Below are 21,297 nucleotides of genomic sequence, written 5' to 3' on the forward strand. Positions count from 1 at the left end.
GCTCCGGCTCCGCCCTTTATTTAACGGCGCTACAGCGGCCCCGCCAGGCGCTCCAGCTGCTGCGGGTTGGAGCCGCTCAGGAAGCGCAGCTCCTCCTTGCCGGCCTCCGTGCGCGCTGCAAGACAGAGAGGGACGAGAAAGGGCGCTGAGGATGCGGCTCCGCGGCCGCCACCCCCCGGCCCGCCTCTGCCCGGCCCTCGGCCGGTTCAGGCCCCACCTTGCTCGTGCTGAAGCCATTTGCGATGGAGGTAGTAGTGGTAGCAGCTCTCAAATTCCCGCTGGCTGTAGTTGGGAACTAGGACAGGGACAAAAGGATCCAGAGCGTCGAATCCTTCCTGGAAGGGAAGGGAAAGCCTGTGACTGCTGAGAGGAAGGCTGCTGACAGGCAGCACACAGGCACAGCTTCGTGGCGTTGTTGGAGCTGTCTGCAAGAAGGTGCGAGCTCACACAGAATTAAGCAAAGGAAACTAACGATGCGTATGATCTGAAGATGATTAAAGAAAGCCTGCAATTTTTGGACCTACATACAGTTCCAAAACAAGGATTTTATTTGTTTCCTAATGTGAAAGAAAGGGAAAAACAAAAATACATGACTCACCTTTCCCAGTAACTCATGGGGCAAATATGCAGAACTTGGTTTGAACAGAGAGCCAGTCTGGCTAAGTGTTGTCACAATAGCACCTCCATTCTAAAAGAGATGTAGATTGCAGCACATTTTACCTGCAAACTTTGCATTTGTGAAATAGTTACAGATTCTAAACAAGTGAGGTCCTTTCTTCCCTGTTCTCAGTTACTTCAATTCCAAACTTCTGTGTAACAGACCCAATATAATGCTCCAAGTATAGATGCCGCACAGGAAAGAGAGCTAGTGTTTAAGTGTTGGCACTGAAACATGAATGCCATTTATGAGTAAGAATGACATCTGAAACATCTAAGAGACTTTTAAAAGAATTTTTCTGTACACATTTAAATCTGAAGACTACCTGAGAGATTAAAAAGCAGGGGATTGAAAAAGCAGCAGAAGGAATTAACCTCCTAAAGCAAGAAGTTTAACTGTTTCTAGAAACTAAAAGTTCTCATTAGTTCAACAAAATCATAAAACAAAATGTCATTAAGAATTTTTAAAAACTGCTACCTCAGGAAAGTGTGAGCCAAACTGGAGTTCGGCATTCAAGAAAAGCATCATTACATATTTAAGCTGTTCTTATACTCTGGCACACACATCTGCTGCTAGCTGATGTCAGAAACGATGAGATACTAACCCTAAACAGTCACATTGTGCTTATGCTTCCCTTCACTGAAGGAATAGCACAATGTTAGTTTGCAGCTTTACACGTACCAGCATGTAACTTTGCTGCAAATAAGGCAGCCAAAGGTAAAGAACAAGACTCACCCAGTTATTCATCATCATCTTCCTTAGGTTGTACACTAATGTCAGCTCCTCTGGAGAAACCTGATGAAAATTGTCTGGTATGACTTTTTTTTTTTTGCCAGTAGTTTTCATCCAAGAAATAAATTCTTCTCCCCCCACTTTAAAATAGAGTGGAAATATCTTTTGGGTGCATCATTTAGGTGCATTTTTTTCCTTAGCTTTTACTTAGCACTATTCAGCCCTAGTAATGTTACAGAGAAGTGCCCAAACCTTTCCTACCAAAACACTACATATACATCCCTTCTTCTTATTGAGAGAACTTTCTTCAGCAAAAAATGCGTAAAGAACATGTATTCTGCAGGTCCCTCTGAGCTAGCAAAGCCAAACCTGCATTTTACTATAGGTGACAAGCCAAATGTGTACCTTACTACGTATAACAAGCTCTACAGTAGGGATTACTATTGAACTTCAAACAATACACCCTCCCTTGCAGTACAGATATATACACAGAAATTTCATCAGAGCAAATCACTTCTTACAGGGCTTTTGTCTTCTTTTTTTAACGTAGTCCTTCCCCAGAGCGCGTTGACTCCGTCCACTGCCACAAGAACTCTAAACGAACCAAGATGACATTGCTGCTTTATCTCTTTCAGCACCACCCCTACAGCATCGCTGGCACTCCTCACTCGGGCTAAACCCTTAGAGTAGGAAAAGAAACATAACTCAGGTTGTTCTCATCAATAGATGATGTTGGCAACTCTGGGCACTATCTGTCCTTTCTAAGCAGTAAGGAAGATGTAACAACAGTCAAGTCTGTTCTTTCCTTTCAAAGGACCAACCTGGTCTCATAGTAAACAATGTAGGAACTTTGAAGTTCTAATTTTTGCTTCTACCCAAGTTGGGTTTACATATCCCGTTAGAGATCCATCGCAAATTCCATTATGGTTTTTATGGAGACCTTGTTGAAAGGAAAATGCCTTCTGCTTCCTAGAATGTTGTTTGTAAGGTTTTTTAGAAGCAGTATTGTTTTACAAATGCAATGATGGAATTTTCTAATAAAAGGCAAATCAAAGCCAGAAACAGTTGTTACTCCTTACCTGTTCTACCACTTCACCCAGTGGTCTGCCCTGCTCCGTACTTTCTCGTTTGCCCCACACATATTTTTGTTGTGTTTTTATCTGTGTAAGAGAAGAATTAAATCAGGAATGAGGGAGCACAGAGGTAGCTTCGCAGCTCTGGATGGCAAGATTCCTGCTTCTTTTCTGGAGTTAATGTCTAAAGCAGAATCTGTGAAAAGATTTCAGCTCAAATAGCCATCCCCAGAGGGGGATTTAGAGGGGGAGTACTTCTTTTTCTACAAAAAATTGCATTCTAGTGATGGGTAGGGTTTGTATGCAATATGAGCGCGTGCATTAATACATGAAGCACTTCTCAAAAATATGCAAGTCTAGATTTCATGTCCAGATCTTCAAAGTCTGGAAGACCAACACGCACATGTAGTTCCTGAGATACGATCCTGTGGATAGTTCTTAGCTACTAACCAAGACGACTCTACAAACCTCTTTTAGAAAGTGCTCATTTGAGGTTTTGAAGTTCTTGAGCCAGGAAGATGCTTGCAAAGGCTGATCAAGTCGCTCCTTTTTATAGGAAGACTGCATAAGCTCCTTGCAGTTTTTCACCCAGAGATGAGCTGTAAGCAAAATAAAACAGTTGCCATTTTTAGTCACAATAATTGTATAAGTTGGGTGGATGGGTCTCTCTCTCTTATCCTTATTCTGCTACATAGAAAGAATATGCTGAAGTCTAGGTAGACTACATCAAAAGCCCTTCCTTCATGCACCAGGTGGATCACCTTGTCGTAGAAGGAGATGAGGTTGCTCAGGCAAGACTTGCCTTTCATGAATGCATGCTGACTGGGCCTGATACCCTACTTGTCTTGCACATGGCGTGATTCCATTCAAAATTACCCATTCTACCACCTTTCCTGCCACCAAGGTCAGGATGACAGGCCTGTAGTTCCCCAGGTCCTCCTTAGGACCCTTCTTATAGATGAATGCCACATTGTGTTCCACTTTATTTTGTTGGTGTTTTTTTTTTGTGTGCTTAGTAAATCTTCTCCACTGCAGAAAAACAAAGATAATTTGCACTGGCCTACCCTGAAGCTTTCTCTTGAAGCAGCATATTCCAGATAGGCAAGTGTATTTGATGTAGTTACAGACAGCATCAGTGGTCTTACCATCTGGGATGTGCAGCACCAGCCAGCCTTGCCTCGCGCAGTAGTGAACCACATGGCACAGGGTCATGGTTTTCCCTGTTCCTCTCTGACCATCTCCAACACAGTCCGTCAAGGAAAGTCTCCAACAAAACACTACCAAGCATTAGTTGACTGTTAATTGATAGCCATTCCCTCAGCTGTGCTGATACCACTGTTTATGGACCTTAAGTCAGACTTGCACACATTTATTTGTGCCACAGACAAGCTTCAGGAACTCCTCAGAGGAGTTTTTGCTGACAACAGGCATGACAGAACCACCCCCTGAAGACTAAACCACGGTACTCAGCAGTAATCAAATGTGTGTGATCTCATCATGTGTGTAATCTCACCTGCTTGTGTTTAACTTGTATTCTACTATCTAGTAAGTGATAAAAGATACAGATCACGTATCTGACAGCTGGGTGGGCAAAGTTGGAATTTTTCAGGTAAGTGAGAAGTTCTAAAGCTGGTTTTCGCACCATCAGGCAGGCTTCATTGAAGGTCTTCACCTGGAAAAAGGAACAGAACATGAATAAGAAGCCACATGCCAGCACACAACAGCTGTTCCTAGCACGACTCCATCTCTGACACTGTCAAGGGCCCTTCCCAGATGGTTACAGCTGAAGGAAAACTCCATTATGCCTTGGTTCATCATGACATTTTTGGTGTTACTCTATACAATCATCTCTAATATATTCGTAAGGGCCATTCTAAGTTCCACATCAAACTTCTATGATAGTTATAACCAGTCTGCACTCCGGTCTCTCAATCTCCCAGACTAGAACAAATTTGTAAAGAGGTGATTTTACCAGAAATACAGCAATTTACACTAAGGTTCTTCTGTAATCTCAGGCTGAAAAAACTGCCAACTACTTTCAAATATAAAACCTAAACAATACTTTTGTATTTCTCAGTATTACCAAGCCTTGGATAAATAGCTGTAATACTTCATCAAGCTTGTTATCAAAAAGCCAAGCATCTAAGATGTTAAATAATGATATCTTTTCACTTCCCATCTTTTCTGTAATATTAAAAATGTTTCTTACAGACCCAAGACTTGAATATTGCAAGCTACCAAGCTGTAGTAGTAGACACACTCTCCCTTCTGTGTTATCTTAAGCCTAGCAACAGGCACATTGAGAAATTAGGAGGTTCCAACTACAGTCTGAATTGGGAAAATGCTGAGTGTAAGAAAGCTAGTGAGTGCGAGACTAAAAGCATAGTGCTTCAATAGTGTCAATGAATCAAAATCTGACCACCTAGAATTGCTAAGTTGGATAAGAAATCTGTTCCTAAAGTCTGTTGGTCTATGTTATGTGTTTACAAAGCCTGATCCAGTCATGGCATGATCAGTCTCACAACAGAAATCGATCAGCAAGATGTCTGTTGCTGATAAGATTATTTCCTGAGCTACCCTATTTCTCACAGAAACGTAATTGTGGAAAAATATTTCTGTAATTCATTACGTATTCAAAAGTTATAGGTGGAAAACATTGGAAGGAATGTTGCCTAAGGTAGAATCCATGTGTCCTTCTGCCACTGTTTTGGTTAAACTGACTTGTATCTTTGAGATGTAGAAAATGCTGCTGAGGACCAGGAATAATTGCACTCTTGCATATTTTTTTTCAGCTGAATAATCAGCACACCTACCACTCTGTCTTATTCCAACAGAAAAGCATGGTAGTTGATGGATCAGTTCTTCCCTAGTACCAGTCCACTCCCTACAAATCTACTTTAAGACAAAAGTACCTGCTGCTGGAAACGGTAGGGCAGTCCATGTGGAAAAACAGCTTTCACCTCCTCAAGAGGAATGCTATAGTGGCGACCCTCGTGGTGTTCTGTGTGGTTGGCCTGGGAAGGTAAAATGCAAACTGTAAGGCTCCAGATAGCCTGATACCTCTTTTCTGCACCCAGACGGCTTGGGAGGGAATGCTCAATCAAAACAAGTAGATGTTTACAGAGAGTCAGAAGAACTTGAATATTAAAGCAAGGCAGAAATAGTATCAGAAAATTACTGGCAGATGCTTAGGAAGAGTCTAAAGTATATCCTACCAGGCAATAAGCAGATTGCTTCAACTTGTATATGAGCCATTGTGTTTCGTGGGCACCAGCAGCCCTGTGCTTTATGAATTTATGAAATCTGTTATTAGTCTGCTTCTACTTCTGACCACCGCAATACCTGAACAGTAATGTGATTGCCCTCAGAGTTGTCTGCTAGATTCAAGTGTACTTTAGGTCCGTAACTAGATAATTTCACTAAGTATCTGTTACTTGATTAAGGAGTGTGCATCTCCATTTGACACAGACTAGCAGCAGCTGTGTTTTTGCATGGCAGCGTTATCTATGGACTAGAACAGACGGGCAGTACTCCAGAGATCATTTTTATTCTCATTTTCATCACTGACCCGCTGCATAACTTTAGGCAAATTTGTTCACTCTTCAGCTCCTACACCTGCAAAGTGGGTCAGTATCTTTATCATCATGTTTAGTCACTTTGAGTTTTGCTAATGGAAAGGTATATAAATACTAAGTCTTATTAAAAATTTAGTTTTCGGCTGGCCTTCTTAATCCATTTTTAATGGGTCTTTACTGTGCACAAGTATGATTGCACTTAGAACTATCAGGTTTGCTGATGAAGCAAGCCAGCGGAGCTGATCCGCTGCAACACGCAATCTGCAATACAGCAAGTCTGAGGAATGCTGAGCTGATAAATTAGTAAGCAATGGTGGATGTCGCCAAACATCAGCACGTGAAGCCAGAATGCCAAAGCCAGTTGCCTGGCAACATAAATTGTAGATACAGGACAGTGGAGACAATTCTTGCCATCTGGACTCTCCTGTGCGATCTATAGAGACACTCCGACCACATGAGCAAGATCATCTGCATGCTGCTGTTTCCATAGAGACCCCAGAGGAATCAGTATTGAAAGACTCCAATTACAGAGGCAGCAGAAAAGCATCTCAAAGGCTTATTCCATTCCTTTATCCCACTTCATTTTGTGCTCAAGATGAAGAGTGTAAGGCTGGAGAGCTATCCTGTGCTGAAGTCATCTGGGGTGTATTTTTTATCCCCCTCCACAGGCAATTGGGGGAGGTTAGTCAGGGAAGGATAACCTTGGAGTTGAAATTAATGGTGTCTGATGACAAGCTAAGCCACATCTGAGGCTCTGCAATATACAGTCTATTTCGTCTACGCAACTATAGAGAAGGAATCAATACTTCTTCCTAGGAGCTTTGAGACAGGACCAGCCCTGCCTTGTTTTAAACTGCACAGCCATTGCCTGTTTTCCTTTGGGCTGGGCATCATGGTCTAGATGCCTGTTACTAGGTCTCTGTGCTGCCTTCTCTGATGTTTACCAGAACCCAGTCCCAGCAAGCACTCCTGGCTCCGTCGCATCCACACACTGTTGGGATGTACACACCTGCTGTTTGACAATAACAATCCTGGCAGTTACTCACCGGGTCAGTCTCGTTGGTATAGAAAACTGCTCTTGGTCGTTCTGCTGGGATTTGGACATCCTGGCTGAGGACAGAACTTAAGCAATCTTTGGCTGCTGTATGGAGAGCATATCCATGGTCCAACTACGGAAAGAAAAACGCAATCAGACAACCAACTTCTCAGCAGTCGAAGACTGGTAGCAGTGAAAACCAGACAGGAATTTGTTTTGAGCACCCACTGCATGCACATTGTGATAGGCTCTAGGTACCACGCAACACAAAGCAGAAGTCTCTGCAATCAGAAGAGGAACTCACGATTAGAGTGTAAACTCATCATGAAAAGAACAAGCACTTTAAAACCGTGTTTCATATTTAGATGCCTGCTTCTAAACTGTATCTGTTCACTTAGGTCATCTAAAGGGACAAATCCTGCACCAAAATGAGTTATCCCCTTTGAGGTTGCTTAAGAGCACACGTACAGCCATTAGGGCCTTATTGCTGGGAAGTTCCCGTAATGTTTCTGCCTACACTGATGAACAGTAGCTACTACCTTGAAAATTCAAGCTGCCTGGTAATCCATAATCACCTCAATTATTGAGGGATTAGCACAGCACTGCCCACTATTTGATATTTATAATTACATTCCCTGCACTGATTTTCCTAACTGTGTCCCTGCATACAGACTCTTTCATTATAATAGATGTGGCTGAGAAACTGAAACAGCCAGCTAAGCTGATTAATTCTTTTCTCCATAGACAGGCTCCTGAAGCATGCCCATAAAGCCTAGCCAGAACAGGTAAGAAAGTGAGCAGTGAAAGGACAAGCATTTTATTATGTTATAGTGCAAGAAAATATGAAAAAAATAGATTCATCAATGATTAAAAAATGCTTATATTCCAGCGGCTGAGACCAAAGCGACCAAAACTGAAATTACCCTCCATATTACTGACTGGAACAGTTGCAGGCCCCAAGTATAAACAGAGCAAGTATTTTCCTATTTTGTCTGTGTGCATAGATGAGAGGAGTCGTAAACTCAAGCTTAGAGACAGGAACAGCTGTTTCAGTTCCACGCAGCATGATGCAATTCTGCTGTCATCCAAGTTTTCCTCAGGGGGTCATCTGAGAGCCACAAGGGCTCAGAAGAAAGTGTGATGTTGGATTACCCCACATCCCCCATTAAATACACAATGGACTCTTCATTCAGCATTTCAGCACATTATTAAAAAAAAAAATAGGGGGGGAAAGGAAGGAGTTAACAGTCTTGTACTCAATGCAGTGTACCTCTATAATGAACAGCGTCGGTGTAAATATGGAAGAACAATAAATATTGATTTTTATCATCACATTTTAATACCATCTTCTCTTGTTCCCACGGTGTTCTTTTCCTCCTTAAATTCAAATGATCAATTAGGATACCTTATTTGACTATTTTAAGTGACTTAATTTACAGCCTGGAGCAAGACACTAAGATGCTAATTTAATACATGAATAAGTACAACGTGCAACTATTGTCACCTATTCACCCAGAACATTTCACCCCTAGGTCATTCTTAGTCTAGAAGTTCAGGCTCTCTCATTTTCTTTGAGCATTTTATGCTCTCGCCTCCTCAAATCACAAGTGGATATCTCCGGGCCGTGTGTTCTGCTCATTTAAGAGAAAAGATAAGGTTACTGCACTCTGGGCATCTTCTACCTGCAGTACCACACAAAGCCTTGTCCCTCACCTGTGTTACACAGAATGAAAATTAAACTAGCATTAACTTCATGCTCTATGTTCAGTTTTTATATGCATCTAGATATAGCTCAAGAATTCAGTTGAACGATGCTTAATCCAACCAGTATTACCAAGAACACTTTTGAAAAATGCAACCTCACAAGATCAGAAGTTGGATTCTCTGTGGTACAAAAGCCCATTATTAGGAAGTCCTACGAAAGGAGTAGGAGGCAGCACGGTAAGACAGCACGCAAGCATGAGATGGACTTTGTAATGAAATCCAGTTCTCTGTTCTCACAGCCAGATATGCAGAATTTCTATTTTTTATCAGCAGAACAGACCCCATCTTTACATTACAAAGTCCTGGAAAGATACTGTGTTAGAATATCACTGGTCTGCCCCTTAGCATGACATCTTCCTCATAATCACTACGTAGCCTTCCAGAGGTTTGGAACTTTTCCAATGTGGACTTGAGATCATGCTGGGCTGTAGAAGCAGCTTCTAAGTACATGCAGACATGAAATCCTTCCTAAGTCTTCGAAGTGCTACCAAACCAAGGTAAGGTCCTAGAGTAAAAGAATTCCACTCTACTAACAGTTACCCTGTATTTGAGAGATACAAATTCGCATTTTGTGAATTACTGTGTTTACAAAATTCATGCATAGAATCACAGAATTATCAAAGTCGGAAGAGACCTGCAAGATCACCGAGTCCATCCTTTGACCTAACACTAACAAGTCTGCCACTAAACTGTATCACTAAGCTCTACATCTAAACATCTTTTAAAGACCTCCAGGGATGGTGACTCCACCACTTCCCTGGGCAGCCTGTTCCAATGCCTAACAACCCTTTCAGTAAAGAAGTTCTTCCTAACATCCAACCTAAAAGTCCCCTGGCACAACTTTAGCCCGTTCCCCCTCGTCCTGTCACCAGGCATGTGGGAGAATAGACCAACCCCCACCTCACTACAGCCTCCTTTAATGTACCTATAGAGAGCGATAAGGTCGCCCCTGAGCCTCCTCTTCTCCAGGCTGAACAACCCCAGCTCCCTCAGCTGCTCCTCATGAGACTTGATATCCAAACCCCTCACTAGCATCGTTGCCCTACAGTTCCCCGGGTCTACCCTCTGGCCCTTCTTGTAGATGCGCATCACGTTTGCTAGCCGCCAGTCCACTGGGACCTCCCCCGATAGCCAGGACTGTTGATAAATGATGGAAAGCGGCTTGGCCAGCTCCTCTGCCAGTTCTCTCAGCATCCTCGGGTGGATCCCATCTGGCCCCATCAACTTGTGTACATCCAAGTGCCGTAGCAGGTCACCAACCATTTCCTCATGGATAGTGAGGGCCACATTCTGCCCCCCATCCCCTCCCACCAGCTCGGGGTACCGGGTATCCAGAGAACAACTGGATTTGCCACTAAAGACTGAGGCTAAGAAGGCATTAAGCGCCTCAGCCTTTTCCTCATCTTCTGTAACTAAGTTTCCCCTCGCATCCAGTAAAGGATGGAGATTCTCCTTAGTCCTCCATTTTGCGCTGATGTATTTGTAAAAACATTTTCTGTTGTCTTTAACGGCAGTAGCCAGATTGAGCTCCAGATGAGCTTTGGCCTTTCTAGTTTTGTCCCTGCACAGCCTCGCAACATCCTTATAGTCCTCCTGAGTGGCCCGCCCTCTTTTCCAAAGATTATAAACCCTCTTTTTTCTCCGAAGCTCAAGCCACAATTCTCTGTTCAGCCAGGCCGGTCTTCTTCCATGCCAGCTCGTCTTTGGGCACATGGGGACAGACCGCTCCTGTGCCATTAAGATTTCCTTCTTGAAGAGTGCCCAGCCTTCCTGGACTCCTCTGCCCTTCAGAACCGCCTCCCAAGGGACTCTGCCAACCAGTGTCCTGAACAGCTCAAAGTCAGCCCTCTGGAAGTCCAATACAGCGGTTTTACTGGTCCCCTTCCTGGCTTCACCAAGAACAGAGAACTCTACCATTTCACGGTCGCTCTGCCCAAGACAGCTTCCAACCACCACATCTCCCACCAGTCTCTCCAGAAACCTCCTAGACTGCTTCCTCTGAGCTGTATTGCATGTCCAGGATATGTCTGGGAAGTTGAAGTCCCCCACAAGGTCAAGAGCTGATGATTTTGCAACGTCTGCCAGCTGCTTGTAGAACTCCTCATCCGTCTCCTCATCCTGGTTTGGCGGTCTATAACAGACCCCCACCAGGATGCTTGCCTTGTTGGCCTTAGGCATAGGCACATCTGGATAAAACAAAGCTACAGAAGAGTACCTCTGAATGACCTAAAATATCACTTTTAATGCATTATATATTCTGACTTTCTAGAGTAGCAAGCAAGATGTCACTCGGTCCCTTCTCCTGAACAGAAGACAGTGCTTAACACCGATCCCCTCACTTTACACAGAATGACACAGACACATGCATACACCTTTCTGGTTCACTGTAGGTCTGCATAGTAAATTAGCGTGCATGCAAAGCTCTCACATTGTTGTGTCATCTTTTAACACAGCTTATCCCAACAACATAGAGTGGACTTTATAGTAAGTTTCCATCTGCGAAAGGATAGTAGTTTAACTCAGATCCCTGAAATGGCAGCAAACTATCACGTGGTACACGGAGATTAATCATAAAGTCATGTGCCATAAGGTGGAGCTGTTCCTACATGATGCTACATATAAGTCTCTAGAAGACTGCTGATTTCATACAGGCTGCCATGATAAACCCCACACTGTAACAGCCAGGATCTTGTCTCCAGAAGCAAGGACTTCAACAGTCTTCCTCTTCAACGGGTGCATAATCACTATGTACTAATGAAAAAAAAACATTTCAAAGACAACAGAAAACTAAACAATTGAAATTCTTAGCTTTAGGAAGTCACTTCAGATATGCAACATTAATTCATTATGCTGCGTATAATATAAGGAAGCTTTACTAATAACATAGTGCTGCTGCAGTGTTGTGACAGAGCTAATATTCCTACACCCACCTGAAGCACTAAGCCATCTTTGGGAAGCTTATCTTCCCACCAGCAACACAGCCTTTGTGAAAGATTGGTTCTGCATCAAGAAAGGTCTTCTTCCTTTGTATTTTCCAGTAGTGCAGAGCAAGTAGGTACTCTGTTTTCTGGGATACGCTTGTATCAAAGATACAGACTCTTCAGCATTCTGGACATTTCAGGATGCTAGACTCAGTCATTTAACAAGCATCTCACTGGAGCCAACTGCCCAGACTCACTCACACACTTGCTGTCCCACATGTTTACAGGAATGGAGAGAAATGTAGGTATGACACACTCAGTGGTCTCTCTCCGTAACGGGAGCTTGCACAATCAGTTTATAAGAGACATCACTTTTTATAGTTGTAGACTGCTGTTCTAGGTCACAGGACAGCTGAAGTCCTGGAAGCAGCACCATGCTGCCACAAGACTTACCTTCAGAGGATGGCAGACAAACCCCTTCAGACTCCTCAGCATTTTTCCTGCAGAGACAGAAGTGAATTTTCCATTGTTTTGATTAATGTATCTTAGCCTGGGGCAGAATCACTCCTGCCCACAGAGGTTAAAGTCCAAGCACACAAATAATTCACACAAGCTCTCAGAATGTTCTACAGAAATACAGCTGACTATTAGTCAGCATAATGTGCCTAACTGAAAAAAATATTCTGTTAGTTATGTTGCCGTTTTGGAAAAGCATTTGGGGAGAAAAACAAGCAAGTTATTTGATAAGTAAAGATCTTTCATTTTTCTCATGAGGAAGACAGATCCTTTTCCTGGGGATGGGCATTTATTTCAACTGCAGCTGTTAGAAATGTAACAGCAAGGGCTACACAGCAAATATTTCGAAGAAACTGGAATAAGGCAGAGATTGAAAATGCTCCTATGCTTTCAGCTTCAGCATAACCACATATGAGTATCTACTGCTCAGACATCTTTGGTTACAACAGGAGGGAAAAAAAAAGCAACTGTGACGCAATGGAGGCACAAAAGTAAGTAAATCAGTTAAGTCAACTCCGTTTGCATTCAAGGTCTTCTCCATCCACTTTCTTAGAAGAGAATGACAATACCCAAACGAGATGCTGTAAGAGTTCTTGGTTGTGGTAAGACACACGGTACAGTCAGAGCAAGATAATTACTCCGTAATTCCTCAGGAGGAAGAGCTGTCTTTGTGGGATCCGTGGTTACCTGCAATGCTGATGCTACGCACATCCAAGCGGGTTGGACTGCACAGAACAATGTTTAAAGCTGTGAGCACATGGGATGAGAAAATACCCTCCCACCGAAGGACAGGAGTTTTGTCAGGACGCTTTGCACTCTTTCACCTATGGCACAACGCATCTTTGGACAACAAGCTCCAGATTTTCTGCTTCGGGAACGCGGGAAGCCACCAGCCCACAGAGACTTCGGGTCACTTTACCTTGCTGCGCTTGCGGCGGGCAGGGGAGGAGAAATCCCGGCAGGGGAACGGCTCCCGGCTGTTTGCAGCCCGGGCTGTGCCAGTGACGAAGCGCAGGGTGAAGGCGCGCTGCCTCACACACACCTCGTAAAACCCAAGGGCCGCAAGGTGCGCTCGCTGCGGCTCCTTTGGGGCATCCGAGCCACCTGACAGAGCCCCGGAGCCACAGCGCGCGTTGTGAGGGCTCCTCTGGAGAGCTCGCCTCGCCCTCAGAGGGCAGCTTTGGGGAAAGAGGAGATGAAAACTGCCCCCCCCCCCCGCACTCACCTCAGGCGCCAGGCTCCACGGCCGGACCAGGCCGCGGCCCACGCGCGCCCGCTACGGCTCCCCGCGAGGCCCAAACGCGGCGCGGGGCGGGCTCGGCCCGGCCCGGCCCCACCCCCCCCCAAGCCGGGCGGGGAGCCGGGGGCGGGGCCTCCGCCGGGGTGTGGCCGTGGGGGCGGGGCCGGGCGCGGGGAGGGGCGGGGCCGGGCGCTCTCTCGCGGAGGAGCAGGAGCCGCCGCCATTTTGGTGTCGCTGCCTCGGCTCGGAGCAGGGCCGGAGCGGCGGCCGCTGGGTCCGGGTCCCGCCCTGGCCCCGTCCGCGCTGGGCGGCCGGGAGGATGCGGCGCGGAGGAGCCCGGCCTCGGCCTCGGCCGCGTTGTCGCTGACACGGTGAGGAGCGGGCGGCGAGCGGGGAGCGGGGAGCGGGACCGCCTCAGGCCCGGAGCCCGGGGGGAGGGGAGCCCGGCCGGGAGCCGCCGCGGGGCCGCCCCGCCGAGCACCGGCGCCCGGGCCGCGCCGCCCCGCCCCGCCGAGGCCCTGCCGGAGGGCTCGGGGCGGCCCCGGCGGCGCGGCCTGCCCGGGGGGGGTTGGATCCCCGGCGGCCGGGCCCGCGGCCGGGCCGGGAGGCGGCGGGAGGGGAGGCTCCCCGGTGACAGCAGCGGGGCCCGCGGGGCGAACGGAGCCCCGGGGGGGGGGGGCCGGGGGAGGCCGCCCGCCGTGCCCCCGGTAGGGCCGGGCCGGGCGGGGGGCGCGGTGCCGCCTGACAGCTGGGCCCGGGGGGCGGCCGCCGGCTCGCGGGGAGCCTCCTCGGTCCCGGGCCCCGCTGGGCGCTCCGTGAGGCGGCTGTGGAGGAGCGGGCGGCTCGCGGGCTGCTGCGGGGGGGGCTGCGCTGCCTGCGGGCCTCCCCCCGCCCCGAGTCGTGGTGAGAAAATTTCACTTCCGTTGCGGTTTTAATCCCGTTCGGTTTCAGGGGCGGTAATCTGGGATTTGGTGGGTCCTCAGTTTGACGCGTTTGTCAGAGCAGAAGCCAGCGCGTGTTGCTGTCCTTTTCTTTGTATTAGATAATCCCCGCACTTTGTAGCTTCTGCTTTTCCCCCTTGGTTTTGTGGTTCCTTCACCCCGTTAATTACTTAGCAGAGAACCAGAAACAAGTTGGAATGTGGGTTCCGTGTGATGGCCTCAGGACACAGATTCGCGCTCTTGGCAGTTGTGTGTTATCAGGAGCAAGTCAGAGAAACCAGGCAGTGGGATCTTGCCCTGGCTTTCCAGTCTTGTCAGTAGAGTTTGGGGCTGCTGACCCTGCCCTGTGTGCGGTTAAATGAATTTTCTTTGACTTTACGGCCATACATTTACATGTACTTAGTTTTCATTCTCCAGAACAGCGTGCCCTTTTGCATCTTGTGTTATTTGTTTGGGTTGTCTTCCTTGTGCTACTGGAGATTGCACCTGCAAAAGCAATGCTTTCTGTGAATGTGGGAGCGTGTAAGATTTTGGGGGTTAATCCTGAAAGCTTTGTGTTTCACATGGACATCCATGAGGACCTGGAGACCATCCCTGGTGTTTCCGGCTCTGTGTGAATGGAGTTGTTCTAGCAGCTGGTTGAACATATGGGTAGAGATGGGCTCTAAAATCATCATCTGTTTGCCTACTTGAGTTCTTAAGAAGCATTCTTACTTGAAAATGAAAGCTTTGGTAGCTTTTGCTAAACTCTATAAAAAGTAAAGGCAGACTGGCAGGGAGGGCTCTCGTGCATCTTGCTTTCAAAACTAAAATTATCCCAACTTTTTGGACTCCAGTTACATTTGATTGCTACACGCAATCAACAGTCATCTGAAAAACAGTTAATGTTTAAGTGCTAATGAACAGCAAAACAATTTAAGTCATAGTTTACAAAAAGAAGAAACTTGTTTTAAGTTGTTTTCAGAAGTTTAAACTCCTCCCTGAGGATACCAAGAGCAGTTTCAACACTTGGTGCAAGATACAGCCTTATTGATAGAAGCTATAACGCTGATGTCAGAGAAGAATGGAGACAGCATGTGCAATTAAATGGTGGTTATTCTGAAATAGGTGTTGTTGTCATATGGATTGTTGACTTGTTAAATTACTGCGCTGCCAGTGGCAAGAAGTGGGCTTCTGCCATTGTGGACACATCTCTTCCACCCCAGTGAGATCCTGTGTTCATTTCACGGCTTAAAAAAAAAAAAATAAATCCAATACGCAGATCTACTGTGGCTGTTCTGTGAAAACAAAATCTTTATTTGTTCCTAATTTTCTGTATCACAGCCTTACCTGTTCGGCATCTTGGCTCACGTGGTTTGTGTGAGCGTCCTAGCACTGGCTTTTTGGCATAACCAAAGGCAGCATGTCTTGGGTTTAAGGCAAAATACTGGCTTACTACGTCCTTTACGTAATTTTTTACTATGTGGGTATAAATGACAAGTTGGAGTTCAGAAAAAGACGTTGAAAGGCATTAGACCCAGGGATGTACCTGTTGGGAAGCTCCTGAATCACAAATTTAGGGGCTGGGAGAATACTGTAGGAGGATTATCACAGCATATGTTGTTCGTTTGGTTGGTTTTCATGCTTTTTCGAGGCAGTGTTGGCCAGTGTTGGGACAAACAGTACAAGGCGAAATGTGTGTAGTGTTCAGCAATTACAAATTAATTTGCATATCAGTAATAAAACAACAAAATTATCAGGCAGGTCAAAATTTAATTTTATGTTGCCAAACTCTTCAGTTAAGAAATCAGAAGAAATCCTGTATCTCCTTACAGAGCTATTCTCCCACTAGAACATCCTTCTGAAGTGCCCTCATGTCTGCACTATTTCTCCCTACAAACTGCAGGTCCCGCCACCTTTGGCCATTCCAGCACGAGGTCCCGACTGTCTTTGCCACTGACACTTTTGCAGAATATTCATTCCTGACAGGACAGGGGTTCTGTTATTTTATGTCTGTCAAAACCACATCCAGCAGATTATAATTGTAAAATATTTGTCACTTCATATTAAAAACAAGCAAACAAAAAAGTAATTTTATTTTTGGCAAGTTTCTCCATTTCTGAACTTTTGTAAAATACTCACAGAAGTAATCCCAGGTCCTTGAAGTTCTGTTTCAGTGACCTCCAGTGATCTGTGTTGCTTCTTGGGGTACGTGATGTGGAGGAATATAGTTTTTTGTGGGTTTTATGACATTTTGCTCTCTTCTTGTGAAGGAACTTCTGAGTGTAGTGGCTTTTTCAGTAGCAGAAAAGAGAATTCATGGAAGGCTTACGAGAAGGACTTGTGGGAGTCCATACAGCTATTAGAAATATTCTGGGATTTCAAATTTTTGATTCCGGCAGCTGAATTTTTTACATGTCCACTGGAACTGAGGCAATGGAAAGAGCCAAAAGAAAACGTTTTTCAAATATAAAATCGCAATACATTTACATCAACATAAGAGTAACAGAAATGAAGATGGCAGAGGAAAAAAAAATCTCATTTATTATAACTTGGGGGGGGGGAGCATATCTAGGAGCTGACGGTAGAAGTCAACTCTTGGCATTTTTTCTGGAAGAGCAGGGAGTCTGAAAAACTGAAATCCTAATGGCTAACAGGCATGAAGGGCTTTGGATGTGTCAATGTGGGAATAAGAATGAATAATAGGAATTAAAACTGTATATGAAATTAGAAAGGCCATTAATGCGCACAGTTTAGTTGTAGGGACGCATGTCAAAAGGGACGTTAAAGTGCCTCCTAATGAATCTTTTTTGGTGAGCAGCGATTTCAGGACTGATTTGAGATCTACAGAACCTACTGGGTGAGGGCCTGGAAGTTCATTTAGGGAGCTGGGTAGGCATTTAGGGAAGTTTGTTTAGGGAGATGGATAGGCTGAGTCTTGATTATTGTCTGGACCATGGAGAGGTTTGATCCTGGAGAGTTCGTAAGCTAGCAAACCTGGCATTAGCCTCTGATCCTATGGAAGGAAGTTGTTGGCAAATGCGGATTAGGTCTTGGAGTAGAGTGGGACGAGGCAGTTGGTTTCATCATGCTGAGGCTTTACATCAGAAACATGGGTATTGCTGTGGAGAGACCTGCAGAACATGAGCAGTGGGAAGGGAATTGTTGAGCCGAGCTCTCGGCCTGGTGCAGAATGCCGTGCTGCGTGCTGCTGCTGGTACTTCCTAGTCCTAGAAGTTAAGCAGCGTGGTTAAATGACAGCACGCAAGTTTAACAAATACTTGACTGTGGGCATGGGCAGTCAGGCTCCACTGCTTTAATTCCACGTGAATCTTCTTGGGCACACTGCATGGGATATGCTGCTCTTCTTGGAAAGCTCCTGGTAGTGCAGGATGTGCAGAGATGTCTTCCAGGGGTCGGCATCATCGAAGCAGGTACTTTGGAAGTCAATAGTCTGTTTTTCTGACCTGAAGAAGCCTTTAGCATAATAAAAGCCAGTCTTTGCACATAAATGGAACAAATGTGGAAAGGGAAGACACAGATAAGTACGTTATATCACACTTTTGTCTCAAAAGTACTGATTTGTCAGAGTTTTTGGGGTAAATTCATTGCAAGCTTTTATAGCCGCCTCGGAACTGGCACAGAACAGCAGAGTGGTTGAGGTTGGAAGGGGCCTCCAGAGCCAGTCCTTGGTGAACCTCCGAGGTTCCTCTCTGCCTTGGCTCCAACTGTGGCTGTCGGGTACAAGTCAACCAGCCCAGACATGAAGAGTACTGCAGGAACTGTTGTTTCTTAGGAAAAGGGGAAAAAACAACAAAAAAAGAACATGTGCAGTGGTTATCAAACACTAGCCAAACAGAAAGCACTAAGGCAGGGGGACAACTCAAGACCCAAGGTCCAGCCATGCACACCTTGAAGACAATGACAGGAAGCTTGTACTTGACGTAGGGAAGAAAAAACATTATTGGGATTCGACGAGATGAGATCTGCTCATCGTGGTTATGAAAATGATCAAATTGGCAGACACGTTTGCTATGAATTAGCGTAGGGTAATTGGAGAGTCTGAGAGAAGAAGATTACAGTGATCAAGGCAACACGATGATTAGGTCCGGGATTAGCATTTTTGTTGTCTGTTTAGAGAGGAATTAATGGATAAATAAAATGGCCTACCACATGTTTATGAGAGTCATCAATTTTGTGACTCTGTTTCTTGGGTAGTTGCTGATCTGGCATTGCCACGCTCGGAGGTTTTAGCCCCGCTCTCCCTTCAGCCTTTGATTGTGAACGTGGTCTCGCGGTTTGCAGCACTGGTGTCATCCTCCTTCTCCTCACAGCCTCGCTATTAAGTAAATACGGAGCCAAATGCAGCAGTGCTGTGTGGTGGTGTTTCGGTTTAATTTGGTTTCAGATTCTAAGCTAATTAATTAATGATAATTGTAAGAAAATGACTGAAGGTTTGTGGCTGTTGTGGACGATAGTTACCGGACTAGAGAAGGAAACGTTTGTGTGAACATCGACGTGAGACTTGCATTGGCTGGTGGATTCCCTCCTTTTCTTTAATATGAATAATAAAAATTTGTGTCCTGGCTTAGAATTACCGTACTGTTGGCCAGTTTTCCTTTGTTCATCAGCATGTAGGAGAAAATCCTCTTTCCCTTGATCTGAGGTAGCCTAATGGCCTGAACGTTGGGCCTTGGCCTGGGAGCTGTCCCCAGCTTGCTTCCTAGTGCTGCTCTGTTGATTTTTTATTTTTATTTCTGGTTGTAAAATGGGGATTTTATCTAATTACCTCTGGTGTTCTGAGCAACGATACCATTTTTGTTTTTTGGGGGAGGATGTCCTTAGTTGAAAAGTCATAACTGTAAAAAGAAATCCCTTTTAATAACACGGAAATAAGTCATTTTTCTCTGAGAGTGTAGCTGGTGAGGCCCAGCTTCGTGGCGACTTCCATTTTGTGTTCTGCCCCCTGTAATTCTGGTGTCGGACTTCCAGCCTATGCCCGCTGCAGCCACCATTGTCCTCCTCAGGACCACCTTTCACACCCCTTTTCCTGTCCCCTCTATACTTCAGTGCTCAGTGAGCCACCTCCCAGTGCCAGGAGGCCCGTGGGCCATATGTAGGGTGGCTCTGGACCCGTTGGTTTGCGTGCCGGTGGGCTGAGCCCCCAGGAGGCCGTGTGTCCGAGGGGTCTGCCGAGCTTGCTGCAACCGTTGAAACTCATTTTGGAGCTCATTGAAACCACGGCAGTCTTCTCATGGCATTGTTACAGTTCAGCCTTAATCATGTAGAAAATAGGAACAGATCGTTCTGCTCGTTTCATCGTTTCCCTGCCCATGGCTGGGGGGTTAGAAGCAGATGATCTTGAAGGTCCCTTCTAACCCAAACCATCCCACGATTCGACGGTCGTGCTGGTTTACCTTAATCCTATAGAATATAAGAACAGAAGATCATGCTGCTTTAATTCCTGTAATGCTCTTTTCAGTACGTTGATGGTTTTTTCAGGCCTGCTCCTTATATATTTGCATCTTCAAAAACGATTAAGGTATTTAAAGGCGATCTTCTTGCAACGCCCCAAAGGTAAAGAAGGCCGCCTGCTGGCTTGGTTCACTTTCAGCCCCTGGAGTCTCCGAAGGGAGAGCCTTTCCCTGGGGGGGTTGGTCTGGGACACCGCGTGTTATATCCACGGGCTGGGCGAGCAGGTGGACGGCGTATTGCCAGAGCAGCAGCAAGACGACGACGCGCTCGCTCGGCATGCCATGAGGCCGCATGTGTCCTTGTGCCATCGTCGCGTTGCACCAGGGGCTGCTCTCCTCCTGCCCTCATGCTCATCCAAGCCCAGGTGGCACTCGTGTCCCTTTTCTTACATCGCTCTCCAAATGTCAGGCCGTGGTGCCACGCGTGCTTTTAGTTTGGCCCATGCACACAGACCTGCGATTTGTCCCAGCCGGTAGTCATCGGTGCGCCTCCTTTGTGCCCTCTGCAGATGCTTTCTACGATGCTTTTTGTTTTCGTGGATAAAAATGTGACGGGGTGCACGGATTTGGTTTGTTCTTTGGCAGTGGGGGAAATAGCAGCTTCTGGCTCTGTGGTGGTCTGTGTGCAAGCACAGGAGGTGGTGCTGGCACTCTGCTCGAGCAGTCTGCCAGCCAGGGACCAGGAAGCCTTGCAGTAGCAAGGTGATTAAAGTAAACTTGGCTTTAGTTCTTAGAGAATTGGAGATGAAAAAGTTCCATCAGATGTGTTATTTGTCGTAATTTATCTTATGACAAACAGGTTTATTATACATACATAACAGTGTACCAATGATAGGTAGAAGGATGGACTTCCCTGTTTTGGTACACCTGGAAGCACAAATTCGTGTGACATAATTTTTTTCCTGTTTTCCCCTTTCCCCATCCTTCTCGGATTGTGAAAAGTCCTTAACTAATACGCAGATGTTGCAGTGTCTTTGAGAATCAGCGTGTACTTGGGTTAAGCCTAACTTTCCTGGTGGCTCAGATGGTTAAACCCCCAGTGTTTCTTATTTTTGCATGCTTTATCATAGGTTTCATTGGCTGCATCTGCATCATTCCTTAGCTGCGACTAGTTCATTTCATTGGGGCAGGGTGACAATGCTAGAAGTAGCAGGGTACAGATTTAAAAAAAAAAAAAAGTTATTTCGTGATCAATATTAAAAGTCCTAAAGCCTTGATCATAATTAAAAATGCCTCGTGGGTGAATTGGAAAGTATATGATAATAGTCATCTATTTTTGTTTTTCAACTATAACTTAAAATTGGTTTTACAGATAAATTTTATTTTGTAGTAGGTTACAGGAAGGATTGGTGTTTTTGAAACTTTAGCTGTTTTTCTGGAACTTTCGG

General features: G+C 45.6%; 2 protein-coding genes across 11 annotated transcripts in view; one reads left to right on the forward strand and one right to left on the reverse strand.

The window, feature by feature from the left end:
- Positions 1 to 2: 2 nt before the first annotated feature.
- On the reverse strand, positions 3 to 13,643 carry DAP3 (death associated protein 3). Of its 7 annotated transcripts, none has more exons than XM_084500307.1 (13): positions 13,501 to 13,643; positions 12,213 to 12,259; positions 7,085 to 7,207; positions 5,376 to 5,477; positions 4,027 to 4,135; positions 3,609 to 3,701; positions 2,932 to 3,062; positions 2,463 to 2,550; positions 1,912 to 2,063; positions 1,394 to 1,453; positions 599 to 688; positions 218 to 335; positions 3 to 115 (listed from the first exon to the last, which is right to left on the reverse strand). In XM_084500307.1, the coding sequence occupies exons 2-13, from the start codon at positions 12,252 to 12,254 to the stop codon at positions 30 to 32; spliced, it is 1,194 nt and encodes a 397-aa protein (XP_084356433.1). In that variant the 5' UTR covers positions 12,255 to 12,259; positions 13,501 to 13,643; the 3' UTR covers positions 3 to 29. The 7 variants fall into 7 exon arrangements, with proteins under 7 accessions (XP_084356433.1, XP_084356431.1, XP_084356432.1 ...); XM_084500305.1 differs by having other exon boundaries at positions 1,912 to 2,070; positions 2,470 to 2,550; positions 13,501 to 13,615; XM_084500306.1 differs by having other exon boundaries at positions 1,912 to 2,070; positions 2,470 to 2,550; positions 13,195 to 13,578.
- A 109-nt stretch (positions 13,644 to 13,752) lies between these two features.
- ASH1L (ASH1 like histone lysine methyltransferase) overlaps positions 13,753 to 21,297 on the forward strand; it is a 58,215-nt gene continuing 50,670 nt past the window's right edge. For 3 of the 4 annotated variants that reach the window (XM_084500292.1, XM_084500293.1, XM_084500294.1), the window contains exon 1: positions 13,753 to 13,886. The gene's annotated coding sequence lies outside the window, so the exon portion shown is untranslated. The remainder of the gene's footprint in view (positions 13,887 to 21,297) is intronic. The other variant, XM_084500295.1, reaches the window with a different exon arrangement.

Source organism: Aythya ferina, assembly GCF_964211825.1.
Source record: "Aythya ferina genome assembly, chromosome: 29".
Taxonomy (NCBI): Eukaryota; Metazoa; Chordata; class Aves; order Anseriformes; family Anatidae; genus Aythya; species Aythya ferina.